The sequence below is a fragment of the Bactrocera tryoni genome, chromosome 5, assembly GCF_016617805.1.
Source record: "Bactrocera tryoni isolate S06 chromosome 5, CSIRO_BtryS06_freeze2, whole genome shotgun sequence".
Lineage (NCBI taxonomy): Eukaryota > Metazoa > Arthropoda > Insecta > Diptera > Tephritidae > Bactrocera > Bactrocera tryoni.
In genome coordinates this window covers 38,097,422-38,111,935 of record NC_052503.1, presented here as the reverse complement: position 1 = coordinate 38,111,935, position 14,514 = coordinate 38,097,422, and the positions used below count along the sequence as shown (strand labels likewise).

At 35.7% G+C, this 14,514-nt stretch overlaps 4 protein-coding genes and 1 pseudogene across 4 annotated transcripts in view; 2 read left to right on the top strand and 3 right to left on the bottom strand.

The window, feature by feature from the left end:
- Positions 1-14,514, bottom strand: part of LOC120778137 — a 71,288-nt gene that overhangs the window by 20,174 nt on the left and 36,600 nt on the right. The window lies entirely within an intron of this gene.
- LOC120777151 lies at positions 3,602-6,478 on the top strand (annotated as a pseudogene).
- LOC120778142 (alcohol dehydrogenase 2-like) lies at positions 10,394-11,733 on the top strand. The gene is made up of 4 exons (XM_040109865.1): positions 10,394-10,755; positions 10,822-11,049; positions 11,124-11,297; positions 11,353-11,733. Exons 1-4 carry the CDS (start codon positions 10,663-10,665, stop codon positions 11,647-11,649), a joined length of 792 nt encoding a protein of 263 aa, XP_039965799.1. The 5' UTR covers positions 10,394-10,662; the 3' UTR covers positions 11,650-11,733.
- Positions 11,734-13,326, bottom strand: LOC120778138 (probable tRNA N6-adenosine threonylcarbamoyltransferase). Its single transcript, XM_040109862.1, has 4 exons — positions 12,939-13,326; positions 12,392-12,871; positions 12,129-12,337; positions 11,734-12,066 (listed from the first exon to the last, which is right to left on the bottom strand). Exons 1-4 carry the CDS (start codon positions 13,051-13,053, stop codon positions 11,824-11,826), a joined length of 1,047 nt encoding a protein of 348 aa, XP_039965796.1. The 5' UTR covers positions 13,054-13,326; the 3' UTR covers positions 11,734-11,823.
- Positions 13,414-14,256, bottom strand: LOC120778143 (protein TSSC4-like). Its single transcript, XM_040109867.1, has 2 exons — positions 13,990-14,256; positions 13,414-13,922 (listed from the first exon to the last, which is right to left on the bottom strand). Exons 1-2 carry the CDS (start codon positions 14,254-14,256, stop codon positions 13,515-13,517), a joined length of 675 nt encoding a protein of 224 aa, XP_039965801.1. The 3' UTR covers positions 13,414-13,514.

Sequence of the window (14,514 nt, the reverse complement as noted above, 5' to 3'; positions counted from 1 at the left end):
GCGTTGACGGTTTGTCTAGGAAGAACAAATTCGTGGTGGACGATGCCTTTGATGTCAAAAGAGACAATGAGCATCGTTTTCACTTTGGATTTTTCATTTTTCTCTGCTTTGGGCGAGGAGACGCCGGCGTGTGCCATTCGGAAGATTACCTCTTTGTCTCGGAAATATACTCAAAGATCCATGACTCGTCATCTGTCATCTGAATTGCTTGAAAGGGATATAATTGGTGACGAATCATGGGTATATGATGATTTCGAAACCTAAGTCCAATCGTCTCAATGGAAGAATCCAGCAGAGCCAAAGCCAAAAAATAAAATTTCCCACCAAAAAGTGCATATCAGAACTACTTTCAGAATTTAAAAAAATGCTCGCACAACTTATTATATCTGAGGGGGACTATTCTGAAGGGGTCAAATTAAAAATTAATAGATAAATAAATGTATGTTGAGAAAAACTAAAACCCACCATATTTTTTGAACAAACCTTGTATACAAGTCATTTTATGGTAAATATTAATTCATATAAGAGGGCAAGATGTTGATATGTCCTAAATTAATTACAAAATATTAATCCGAATCCAGAGGAATTAATGTAAATGCAAACACTGAGTAAAGCTCTGATTAAACGAATTTTAATGTTTGTATGGGCATATCAACACACGGGCGCACGACTCATGTTGTTGCAGAAACGTCAGATTGCATATGCACAAACCTGCATACATACTTATGTATGTACAGGTGAAAACGGAATGAAAAAGGGTCGGAAATTTGCAACGACCGTTGTGGACCGTTCACTTAATCAGCTTGAAATTAATTGGCAGCAGTTTTTTTGCCGAATGAGAGAGTAAGATTACGACAGTTTGTATTGACATTTAATTTAACAGTCGACTGTGGACACAAGCAAGATGCATTATTAACGCTTTAGGGGACTTTATCAGAGTGAATAGTAAGCAAGACGGGTATAAAAATTGGTTACAGTAGAGCACAGAAGTTTAGATTTGATGTCGAGCGTATAGCTGATGGCTGTATTAGTAAAGGGTGATCCATTTCGAGGTTCCCCACATTTTTTTAAAGAAACAACACAGAAACTTCAAATTTAATGAGGATTATTTATTATCATTTGAAGGAACATTCTTTGGCTTTTATTTTTTGAAGATTATCTTTTTCTGATGTCCATTCGTTGAGTCCAATTTTCGATGACCCGTTCGAGCATTTCGACTGGTAACTGGCGAATGACGCGCGTGATGTTTTGGACCAAGACCTGATTCGAAGCGAGATTGTCCGCATAGACCTTAGACTTTACATATCGCTATAGGCAAAGGTCAAATGGTGTGATAACACGCGATCTTGGTAACAAAATGGACTGACCCAAAACGTGAAATTATCTGCTCACCGAAGTTTTCTCTCAATAAAGCCATTGTTTGATGCGATGTGTGGGAAGTGGCGCCGTCTTGTTGAAATCAAATGTTGGCGAGACAGCGATCTTCAATTTCAGGCATCAAATAGTCGGTTATCATGGCGGGATAACGGTCAGATAACGTTCTCATCGGCATTATGTTTTGAGAAATATGAACCGATGATTCCACCAGCCCTCAAATCACATCAAACCGTTGTTTTTCAAGAAGAAATGACAGCACTTGAATCTCTTCATGTTACGCTCTTCGTTCCAAATGCGGCAATTGTGCTTGTTTACATACAAATTGAGGCAGAAATGTACTTCAACGCTGATCAAAATCGAAAACGTCGGATCTTCTTAGAACTTTTCAAGAGCCCATCGAACGAAACGATTACGCTTGGGAAGGAACGGCTTCAGTTCTTGTACAAGCTGTATTTTGTACGCTTTCAATTTAATATCTCCAAGTAAAATGCATTAAGTCATACCATACGTCAGTCCAAGTTGCTGCTAACGGCTCCGAATCTACTCTCCACTGTCTTCGTATAAGTATTTTCCTCACTGCGTGCTGGACGCGGTCTATTCGCTAGAATGAATGCTGCGTCTTAAGATGGGTGATGATGGATGGCGAATTGTAAGATCAGTGGGCTAATTACGTTGACCAAAAGTTAAGTGAAGCGCGCGAAACACATTCTTTACAGAACGTGAATTTTCGTAATAGAGTTGAACGATTTGTAAATGTTGTTCAGGCGTAGGTCTCTCCATGATGAAATGCCAAACAGTACTGAACAAAATAAACATGACAGCTTGACACCACTCACGCGAGATATGTCAAAAAAGACTATTGAAAAAAGGACCTCAACTTGGATCACCCGTTATAATCGCTGTTTGAAGCAGCTCACTTATTTTGCATTATGGATTTTCCGAGATTTCTTATTTTACCCTGAAAAGGACATATTACGATATTTGTAACAAAGAATTGAAAACCATATACATATGTATATGAATTATTAGCCGTAATTTTCTCAGCACATTTGTCGGAATCACAGATATCGGACAACTATAGCATACAGCTGTCTTACGCAATAGGACCATGCATCTTAACTTGATTTAGTTGAAACTTAGTATGCTTCCTTTAAATGAGCTAGCAGATCTAAAGCGGCGCTCTATGCTAGCGCTTACATTTGCATACTGTACTAGAAAATTCATTATAAAATCAATTGTTGATATGAAAACATGAGATGAATATAAAGTTTGCAATTGACTGTTGCTGATCGCATACAAAAGCTTTTTCGTACTCTTGGCAAAGTAATTGAATTGTTTAGCATTTCATTAATTATTATTCTTTATTTAATTGTTTATTCTCTTTATTATAGCTTTTTATTCACACAGCTCTGCGAAGTCGTATATATTTACGAACGTTTATGTTATCATAAGTATTTGCGATATACGAAAATACAAAAATAATACACCAGAATTATTTAGAAAGCGTCAATATGTAATGGAAGCAAAACAAGTTACGAGAGATAAGCAAACAAAACCGAATGAAAGCTAAAAAAAACATTAATATAATAATAATTTCGAGTGCTAAAACCCCGCAGAAGTAAACAAAATTAGTCTCAGAGAGAATATGGAAGAACCCACATTCTATTCGCAGTATTTTGATGATTGTCAGAATCAATTGATTACACGAGATTACCGGAATCGGTTAATAGATAGCTAATATTGTGCGTTTACTTAAAAATTCACTTGGTTGCTACTTGATTTACGGTACACAATGCGTGCGTGTTTAAGATTCATTAGTTATTTATAAGCGAAAGTCGGTTATTGATTCACATACGAAGTCAGGTCATGTAAAAATTTGATATGAAGACAAATGTTCAGCTGTTTGAATTAAATAATTAGATATTCAGTTGCGTGAGTTTTGTGAATGATATTCTGGCCGAAAACAAAGTGAATTTCAACATTCCTAAATATAAATTATTGTAATTACTGTTACCCGCTCTTACTTTTTTCAAAATGCTTGCGACAGTAGTTGCGCACAGGTGAATAAAAATACATACATACATATATTCGAGCATTATAAAGTAATGATTCGTCAGCATATGCGTAGTTGCAACTAATAAGTTCTTGCTAAAATTTTAAAACAGTTTTCTTCATTTCGTTTAGGTTAAACAGGATCCAACAACATGCTCAGCAGAAGCAACAAATGGTTAGCAGCCCTGCTCCTGCCGCGGAACCACCTTCCAGTCGCTGAGGTCGCGACAATTGGCCTTTGGACGATGAGCCCAAAGTTAGGTTTTGCCGATCAGTTCAAGCCTTCTCCCAAATTCGGTAGATACAAAAATCCGACGGCACTGATTAAGCACTGTCGCAGATGATGTAAATGAACAGCAAGCTAAAGTAACGACAAGAAGATCACCACTACTGACACGGGCATACATTTCAAGAAATTCAAGGCAATTGTACCCTACTGCCGATTATAATAAATTCCTGGACGATTGGCTAAGGCGAAAAGGTCGAATTGAGTGAAATTAAATCGAAGATGAAGTGGGTTGCGGCGCCCCGGCGTGCTGCAGGTTTCGGTAAGTTGCGAACAGTGAAATATATTATTTTTTCCCAATACTTACATCCAAAGATGTTTCTGGTATCTTTTCTAAGTACTTATATCGAATTGGATTTTTATTCGTGCCTCTTCCGGTCCTACTAACCCACTTTTTGCAGCAACCTTTAATAGGTCTGTAATCTTGGTTCGATTCTCAAAGAATAAATGCTTATTTCTTCTATTTTATCGATAAAATGGATCTTTTTTAGCACATAGATCAAAAACAATGCCTTGATCAGCCCCAAATAATAAGGCGATTGTTGCAAGTATTTTTAGTTCCAGCTGGTCGGGCGGAAATAAACATTTTTTCCAATCTTGGTCGAGTTCGGAGGTCGATCAAAAATCTCTCTGCTGTGCTGTGTGTCCGGCCAGAGGGCGGGTTCTACACTGAATTGAACTTTTCACCCTACATGCCTTTAGGCTTGCACCACAGCCACCACGCATCCACAAAGGACCAAGTCCACTGAGCAGATTGGAGCGAATCAAAGTCTAACTGTTCTCGTGATATCAGGATTTTAAGCCCTTGGCCAGACCTTGTAGCTTTTACTTCATCAGTTGAGCACCTATCAAACTCAATGGACTGGTGACATTGTCGCTTGAACTCTAAATGACTTTTCATAAGAAAGAATTTCTATCTAAGTCTATATATCAGTTCAAGCATTTTATGGCACTTATTTCTGACAAAACTATGTTGAAATTTCGATGCAAGCCAAAAAATAAAGACACTCATACCGCAGATATACCTTACAGCGGGGGAACGTCACTAATTACAGTTATAATTTCGAATTCGTAGATAATTCAGACTGTCTTGGAATCAGCATTAACACCAACAACAACACCAGCCTCGAAGCCATCATTCCCGTTTTGCTATATGACATGATGTTGTCATTGTGATCTGTCGGTGTCAGGAGTGTTCGGAAAAAATGTTTTGCGGAAGATTTATAGTTCTTTGCGCGTGTAAACGGCGATAAATTCGATGGAAGACAGGCCAGACTCCTCTCTACGTTAAACTGTATCGGATGAATGAAAATACTCCAGCACGAAAGTGATTCGAACTGTGAAGCCAAGGAAGACAGACCTTCACTCCGTGGAGAAGAACTGCCTTCATTAATGTATCAATTGGCGCCAAATACCGCAGCAAGGAGGAAACGACTGGAGCACTGTTGGCTATAAACGTAGGCGATGTCTGATAGAACAGTTTTATGAAACTTAAATTTGTATACAATAATATACTCTTTCAAAGTGTTATACAAAATATCAAAATTCCATTTTGTGTTCATGAAATATGATTTGGGCACGGTTGGATCCATGTTTTTGGGGCAACAACTGAAATTTCAGAGGGCATTTGCAAAAATTAAAAAAAAATCAACTTGGCAAATATTGGATTAATAATATAGATATATATAGTGCATTTAGACAAAGGAATCTAAATTCGGTCCTCATATGTAAATCTTCTATATTTTTCACAAGTATTAATATCTAATGAGCCGAGTTGTTTGCATGAATTTTTGGATGTAATTGATTAATTAATTGTTGGAAGGTTCTAACATTTGTTTTGTTGTATTTTACTCGACTGGCAAAGCCGCATCGACCGTCGAACGTCTCTACCGACACTAGCAAGTATACGGGATCTCACAAAAGAACGCTTCGATGCCACGGGCAAGGGCAAAGGCATTGCTGGTCGCAAAGACTTGGTGGATGCATCTGGCTATGTATCCGGCTACCAGCTTCAAGGACACATACGACAACGCTCATTAGAAGCAATAAATTGACACGCATTAATATATAATCTTTAAAAAATTGTATGATTAAAAATCACAAAAAGGCACAAATGAACATAAATGTAGATTTTTAGATGCCACAATCCTTTGTAACGCAATTTTTTTAATAATCAAGCTTAAATAGTTTATATTATATGTAAAGCGACACTTATGTAACAGAACGTATTAATTTACACACAACTTGTGGTCACCCTTCCCAGCAAAGTGTTGAATTTTTGTGATACTTTAAATTAATATTAAACGAATAAAATTATCAAAAATAATTTATTTATTAAAGATTGGCTCTCATCTCACTCGATTTGGCGTTTTATTTTTCCATGTCAACATCACAAGTATACTCGAAACACATACACCTGTACACATGTATATACCCTACAAAGATTTTTCGAAAAGTTTTGGAATCACTGAAATACACAAAAATTTATATATGAAGAAATTAGAAATAGTTGTTACAGTGAAAATTGAAAGAAATTTAGAATTATTTACAAGCAAAAACAAAGAAAATTTAAACAATGTTGTAAAAACAGTTGAAACCCTGTCGTTTATTGCGAAAACTACCTTTTGAGATGCCCATATTTGTTTATACTCGTACAAATTTATACGACATGATTTCATATTTCGAAAATTTATGATATATAATGTGTATCAATATTAAATGAAGCCTTCTTATCAATAAAATATGCAGTTTAAAATCAAAACATTGGTACGAGACATTTTGAATTTGGTTACACGTTCTGATATTCCAACCATTTTTTGTTTTATTTAAAAGAAACTTGTGTAGCGCTCTTAAAGTTAAGGCCACTGACTCGGAATTTCGATAGTAAATTTTAGTAATTTCGACTCGTAGTTGGTTTGTATAATTTTCTAATTGTAATGAAATAGCAAACCTTACTGAAGAGAAATGTTCAAAAAGTGGAAAAAATATAATGTTGTTTTCTGTACCTATCGGTCTTCTTTTGTAGCGTCCCTATTGAAAAACTCGTTAAGTCGATAGCCAGGCGGCTCAGCTATACGCTGCTGAAGTATTAGCCAGCCTGGATTGACAGCCAGGGAGATGAATTCGCTCAAATATAGAACTTTTCTACAGCAGCAAAAAGAGAGGAGAGAATCGAAAGCATCAAGCAATATGGCAGCAACGGTGGCAAACTTCATGCAAAGGACGGTGGACGCACACACTGATTACGGACATACATTTGGGGATAGCTAGACAACATTGAGGACCTGGATTTCAACCAGACCCAAATATTAAGTGGCCATGGGTGTTTTAGAAGTTACCTATGCAAATATCGTCATGGCTTTAGTCCATATTGTCCGACGTGTACAGAGTGTATCGAAGACTCTGAACACGTACTCTATCATTACCTTCAAGAACAACGTGATGTCAAAATGAAATAAAACACCCATATATGGTCAAAGTGGGTTCTGTTTTGTTTTTGTTATGCAGATAATTTTTTGCCATTTATGATTCTAACAATATGTGTGCCAAATGGTTATCACGGTTGACCCGGCGCAGCATTGAAATTTTTGCTATAGTGCTTGTTTTCGACCTCCTCAACCGCTGCTGGTTCATTGGTGTAAACCTTTGATTTAACCTCAGAGAAAGCAATTATATTTTCCGGGAAAATAATTAATTAAAATGGTCTAGAGGCATTAAATGGCATCTTCTAGACCCATTCCCCGAATTTAACGAATTGCCAAATTTAGCACTCAAGTGCCTTTGTTTAGACGTGAACATGAGGCGCCGCACCGTCTTGTTGGAAATAGTGACTGTGGTAACGGCCTTCCCCGCCTCATTGCGATATATATAAGACCCAAAATTGCGTTTCCTAAACCCAATAGCGATAATTTTGTTTGTAGTCGAAGCCAGTAAACCTCGTCTGAATAGATTTTTCGACTTATAGTGACCACAGGAGAACGTGATTTTGCGTAATAATCTTCGACAAATTCCAAGTGTTGCTCCAAAGTGAAGCATGACATGTTGAAATGGTAAACCTATTGACCACACTGACAAAATATGACACAAATCCATAAGAAAGTATAACAACCGTGACCAGACAAAATGACGTTATCTTTATTGGTAGATGATACTTAGCCCTACCATAATTTCTATTACAAGTTTAGGCCGTTCTAAAAATGACGAATGAATTAGAGTTTATTTAATGTACAAAATTTTATTCCACTGATAGGTGCATTCACTCAAACACTGAAATGATTTGGCTACTGATCAATGCACAACTTCTGTTGCTATTGAGGAAGCTGCTCGAACCAAAGATTTTTTGAAATTCTCGAAATATCTGTGGGTTTTCGAAAGGCAATGTTACAACTACAAATTATAGTCCAATGGATTGAAATCTGGACTTCCGGGCGGTCATTCATCTGCTGCTAAGAAATTTGGAATATTGCCTTTAAGCTATTATTTGATGGTTTTTGGCTTGTAAGCTAGATCGAAATCTTGTTGTAAGATCCAATGCTTCATATAGTATAAAAAGGAGGCTTTTATGGCCGTTGACCGCGTGCAGAAAAAGCCACTTGCATCTGTTGAGTTTAATTTGCTTTGAGTGATCACAAATCTCGACATTGATCTGGTCGATATGTATAAGTATGAGGAAAAGATCACTGTTAAATATTAGTATTAAGGAAATCGGTTTTAAATTACTCAAGAAACCTTCTTAACTTTCAAATACAAAACCGCGCGCTTTTTAAATATTTATTTCATCGTTAATTTGATTCAAGCGAACCGAAGTTATAATATCTTTCAGAAATAAAATAATTTCTATATAAGGTTTTCATTTCGATAGGTGGGTTTGCTTAAGTTACATGGGTTTACGGGTTTCAAAACAGGGCGATTTTTTTTGTTGTTTTCTTACATTCTGCAACTGCTCTAGAATATTGTCTTCAATTTTTAAGTTGATCTGAGTAATAGTTTCGGAGATACAGCTTTAAGAACTTGTGCGTTCGAGGCTAGCTAGGCCGTCTTTCAAAGCGTTTTCCTTGAAGCTGTGTTTTTGAAGTCAGTCTTCTTCATGAAATTTTTCACAGGTCTATAAGATACCATTCTAAAAGACTTGGACAAAGAATTTTTTTTAGAATTACAACTATTTGAAAAAAAATTTCGCGAAATTTTCATGTTTTTGTAAAAATGTAAAAATCCAAATTCAATTATATTTCCTTCGTCCAAGTTCTAAGTTAAGGTTTTAACTAAAACACGTTTTTTTACTTTAAATGATCCTGTGAGTAGTTATCCTGCCAACGCGAGCGCATCTTTTTCCGGGGGTCACCGGAAATGGCGTCGCAATGGTCGAGTTTAAAATACTTTTTTTTTTCCAAAAAATGTCAGAATTTTTTTGTTAATAGTATGTATGTATGTTTGTAACAATAAAAAATTCTAATAAAATATTTAATTTTTAATATGAGAAAAAAATTGTTGAAAAAAGGCTGTGTTTTGCCCGAGAAAACCCAAGTAACCTCTTAACAGTGTACATATATGTTATAATGATCCGGTATCAGCGTTTCCTACAAATGCGCTGCTACTTGGGGAGAAAGGGACCTCCGCAAATTTTTAGAGCGATCTCTCACAAACGAAGGGACTAGTTTGCCTATATACATACATATATACATACGACATACATACATACATCGACTAGACACGCCAAGCTGATCTGTTATACACATATGTATGTATGTATGTATATATTCTATATGGTCTCTAACGTTTCCTTCTGGATTTCAGATCTGAAAAGAATGTGTCCTGTCTATAAACAACTCAAATGGAAATTCATGTTTCACTGTTACAAAACAAATATTGTTACTAACTCAATCAGGTTCATTATATGGGGATATATTGGTTTTTGTAACTGATACTGCTTATGCACTTGCTAATTAGCTCCGAATAACCTAGTTTTACATAAAAAGTTATTTTATATTTTCTATTCCTATACATACATATGTATACTATATACTAGGGTGTTTCATTTAAACGTTTTTTTTTATTTCTTCGCGGTCACATGAAAATTTTGCTTCCTATGTTGAGAAATTCTTTGAAAATTTGTGCCCTTAATATTGCCTTTAAGTAGTTCCTCTACGAATTTTCACGTTTTTCAGATATTTTCGATAAAATTTTTTAAACGATTGGTCTTGTCGAAAAATTAAATTTCTTACAAAAAATCTCTGTAACTTTAATGATATGAGCATATTTTGTCCGAAATTTTATTTTCTACAACTTTCCTTGAACGTTTTTTAACAAGACCAATCGTTTACTAATTTTTATCAAAAAAAAATGTGAAAAATGAAAAAAATAGAGAAGTAAGTACTTAAAGTCAAAATTAAGGGCTCAAATTTTTATAAAAAAATTTTTCAACATAAAAAAACAAAATTTCCACATATCCGCAAAGCAATAATAATAAATTAAATTAAACACCCTATTATATACATATTTACACGGACTGTATTCAAGTTTGTATATACTTATGTACATGTAATTACTTAGTAATAACAATTTACGAAACTTGTAGCATTTTATTTCGTAATCATGTATCAATATCAAATATCTTGGGGAGGCATCAATGTGTTAACCACTAAACCGACGTAAAAGCCGCACTGAAGCGATTTGGATTCATGCTGTATATAAGTGCTCAGAACAATATCGGAAGCTTTAGTATTAGCACTGACCGGCTGCTAAGTTCTAGCAAATAAATTCTCAAAGTGGATATTTTAAATACGCTGTGTAAATTCGTAACCGATCTAACGCCTGCTTCAACCAACAACAGCAATAGAAGCAACCGTGAAAATACTACGCGAACACAAAAAAGCTCCACCGCCAAAAGCGATTTCAATAAATATCAGAAATTAGTTAAGTTTCATTCACTTGAGGACCTCAAATACAAAATGGCTTTCCGGGATAAAAACACTGTGATCACAGGTGGCGCCAGTGGCATTGGTTTGCAAGTGTGCAAGCAGCTACTGGCTAACGAGGCTTCGGTAAACGTACAAATGTGATGCCTCACAAGAATTTATGGTTTAATAATATTTTGTTTCATTGAATAGAAAGTCGCCATTATTGATATTCAAGACAACACAGAAGATATCTCCAAGTTGCGTGCAGCACATCCTTCACAAACCATTTTGCTAATCAAAATGGACGTGGCGAATAGACAAGGAATTGAGAAGACTTACGCAGAGCTTAAAAAAGCCTTTGGCTCGATTGATATTGTTGTGAATGTAGCTGGAATCTTTAACGACCAAGATGTGCAACGCACCATTTTGGTCAATTTGGTAATTACAAAAAAAATGTTTTTAACTTTTACTATTTCAAATAAAGTTTTATTGTTTTTATCGCGAATTCATAGGGTGGTATCATCAATTCTTCACTCGCTGCGCTTAATGTGATGAGCAAGGAACATGGTGGCAATGGCGGCATTGTGGCTAATATGTCGTCTGTAGTTGGCTTGGATCCGATGTTTTTGCTGCCCGTGTATGCTGCCACCAAAGCAGGAATAATCAATTTCACACGCTGTTTGGGTGTAGGTGTAATATGATTTTAGACCAAATGGCTGAATATAACTATCTTTTTTGCAGACGGACATTTACTTGAATCGCACTGGCATCAAGTTCATTACAATTTGTCCGGGTGCCACCATTACCGACATGTTCACCAATTTCACGGAGAAGATCCTGTTCGCCGATATGGGTGATGAGTCATACCGAGTGCTGGACCGTCTCAATAAGCAAAGTGCTACTGATGTATCACGTTGTATTCTTAGCGCTTTAGAAAAGGAGAAAAATGGCGAAGTGTACATAATCGAAGGAAAGCGGCTATTCCCAATGGAAATGAAGAGTTATTGGCGTGGCATTGAAAGGGAGTTGAATGAATAAAATAAAACTTTATATTGTATTATTAATCTACAATGTAGCAAAGTTAACAAAGTTAGTGTCTTATTAAATTGTAAACAAAAATAATTATTTTCTGGAAAATTTATGTTCAACGAATTTATTAACATTTTGGCTTGTCACTTTGAAAAACTGCATATATATAACATAACATTTATGTTAATCATCACGCCAAGTAACCAGCACTTCATCTGTACGATAACGTTGCGTAACAAATGAATCTTCGAAAGGCATGCGGGTGCCTGAACGGAACATTTCGGCGCCTGCATGTGCAATCATTAGTCCATTATCAATACAATAACGCTCGTCAATGGCGAATAACTTTCCACCACGCTCTTCACACATAATGCGCATCATTTCTTGCAAACGTTCATTACATCCCACGCCGCCCACAATCAGCACCTTTTTATGAAAACTTTTAGTTACTAATGGCAATTATTTGTACAGATTTAGAATTAGGATACCTCATTCGATTCGCAGTGTGCCATTGCTCTTTCCGTAATTTCCACCAGCATTGCAAAAATAGTTTCTTGTAATGAATAGCAAAGATCTTCCTTCGTATACTCTGGTTCTTCGACAGTTATTTCCGCCTTCTTACGTTTGTTGCGCTTTTTGCTAGGATCGGCAAGGTCTTCAATGTGTGAGAGAATGCCTGAGAAACTTACATCCATGCCTATGAAGACAAATTATGAAATAACTAAGTAGATAATTTTGATTTAGCAACAACCTTTGACAACGTATGGAAGTTTGATATAATTCTTTCCACTCTTAGCTAACTGTTCGATATTATAACCCGGACTTGGATCATTAGATAGTTTAATAATACGCGCAAATCTGTCGAGGCAATTGCCAACGGCAATATCTATCGTTTCACCAAAAATACGATAACGTTTATTAGAATATGCAATCACTTGTGTATTGCCTCCACTCACATAGAGCACAATCGGATTCAAGGCGCCTGTTATTAGACGTCCCATTTCTATGTGACCAATACAATGGTTCACTCCCAAAAGTGGTATTTCCCACAATAAAGAAAGTGTTCGAGCTACAATAGCACCGATTAAAAGTGGAGGCGCCATCCCAGGACCTTTAGTATAACATATGACATCCAAGTCTTTTGGTTGAAGTTGTGATTCTTTCAGTGCTTGTTTTATAAGTTGATGAATGAAATCTCTATGGTGCGCAGCAGTCTCCTTGGGTAAAAATCCTGTTAAATTTGTATATTAAAAATTAACATTCATAGAACATATTATTTCATTATTTCGTCTTACAACCTTCGCCCGGCGGTGTCACATAGGTACGCCGCACATTGGCTAAAACTTCTCCATCACGTATTATGCCCACGCCAATTTTATTTGCACTTCCTTCAATACCCAGTGCACAAACCATTTTCTACTTTAATTTAAACAAGTTTTATATAGAAACTTATTGGATTAAATTGTTTTTTTTTTTATATAAATTGTACAAATTTCAATGTTTATCAGAGCACCTGTATAAAATTTGAAGTAAACAAACAGCTGTCATTTCACTAAATCAGCTGTTCATGAAGATATTTTACTAGTGTTGACAACTCTCTAATTTTGCTTGCTATTGGTTTATAAAACAAAGGATCACTTAATAAATTATTTTATTAATAATTTATAGACTAATTATAAGTAAAGAATATGAAACTTTTTAATACAATATGTTGAATTAGGTTTGCTCATTTATGTTGAAATGTTAGAGCATTCAAGAGAACATATATGAAAATATGTTTCACATGTATTTTATTTTACTATTTCTAATATAGTATAAACTATGATGATAACTCAACATAAACTGGTTTTTCAAGCTATAATTTGGGTTATAATTTAGCCCTCCTCAGTATCTTCATCATCTTCTTGCAAGTGATCGAGCCTTAAAGTACCTGCCGCACGGGTTTGATTTTCCACGGACTTTACTTGCTTTTTCTTCTTTGTATCTCTTTGTTGCCCTACAACATATTCCGGCATAACTACTCTTGACCCTTTAAGTCTTGGTTTGTCAACCTCAGCATCTTTAACTTCGTCTTCTTCCTTATCTCTCATCTGCTTTCTTATTTTGCTAGATTTCTTGAATTCAATTTTGGCATTCGTTTCGAGGGAAGTGCCGTCTTGTCGTTCTCGTGCTTCAAGTTGTTCATCCATTTGTTTTAAGAACTGGAATGCTGCGGCTGTATTGGTATGATCTGAAATATCCACATCTGCCAGCGAGTACTTTGTCCATTTTTGTGGATTGACCTATTGTTCAAAATATGAGGTAAGTTGTACTGTTTTCCCCAAATAATACAATAATGCAAATAATTACCTTAAAATCTGGTACTTTACGTGGTTTCAAGCATTTTGATAACGGCATCTCAGGTTTCTTAAATATGCTTTCCTTTCCCCGCATTCGTGATAGACTTTTATCAGGAGACATTAGGTTCCTGTTCTTTTTTGGTGTGCCGCGGCGATATACCAGATCCAATGTAGGGTTTGCAGACTGACTTTGATCTAAAGCTGTTCCAGATAATTCTTTACTTGCATTATCAAGACATGCGAATAGAGCACTCCGTTTTGCTTCGAAATCTTGCATTTTTATAATTTTTGTATCAATGATTACTCTTTTTTTAAAATTTAGAATATAAATTATTTACTTAATTCGCTCAAAATTGTGGAACAAAACAAAACATATCAAAACATATGTGGTGTTGCCATAAAACAGTGTTGCAAAATTTATATTGAGGAATTTCTCAGGTTCTACTCTTCGTCGGAAATAGTGTTGCAGTGTAGCTTGTAAACTGAAGTATTGTTATAAACATTAAAAAAAAATTAATAACATTTAAGGTTGAGA

What these genes read in the sequence shown, in the direction of transcription:
- LOC120778142 (XM_040109865.1), top strand. Translation starts at nt 10,663, where the DNA reads ATGGCTTTCCGGGATAAAAACACTGTGATCACAGGTGGCGCCAGTGGC. An exon ending in GCACCATTTTGGTCAATTTG is followed by an intron (nt 11,050 to 11,123) that starts GTAATTACAAAA and finishes GCGAATTCATAG; the next exon opens with GGTGGTATCATCAATTCTTC. An exon ending in ATTTCACACGCTGTTTGGGT is followed by an intron (nt 11,298 to 11,352) that starts GTAGGTGTAATA and finishes TCTTTTTTGCAG; the next exon opens with ACGGACATTTACTTGAATCG.
- LOC120778138 (XM_040109862.1), bottom strand. Translation starts at nt 13,053, where the DNA reads ATGGTTTGTGCACTGGGTATTGAAGGAAGTGCAAATAAAATTGGCGTG. An exon ending in ACTTCCATACGTTGTCAAAG is followed by an intron (nt 12,338 to 12,391) that starts GTTGTTGCTAAA and finishes TTGTCTTCATAG; the next exon opens with GCATGGATGTAAGTTTCTCA. An exon ending in CACACTGCGAATCGAATGAG is followed by an intron (nt 12,067 to 12,128) that starts GTATCCTAATTC and finishes TTTCATAAAAAG; the next exon opens with GTGCTGATTGTGGGCGGCGT.
- LOC120778143 (XM_040109867.1), bottom strand. Translation starts at nt 14,256, where the DNA reads ATGCAAGATTTCGAAGCAAAACGGAGTGCTCTATTCGCATGTCTTGAT. An exon ending in GTAAAGTACCAGATTTTAAG is followed by an intron (nt 13,923 to 13,989) that starts GTAATTATTTGC and finishes TTTGAACAATAG; the next exon opens with GTCAATCCACAAAAATGGAC.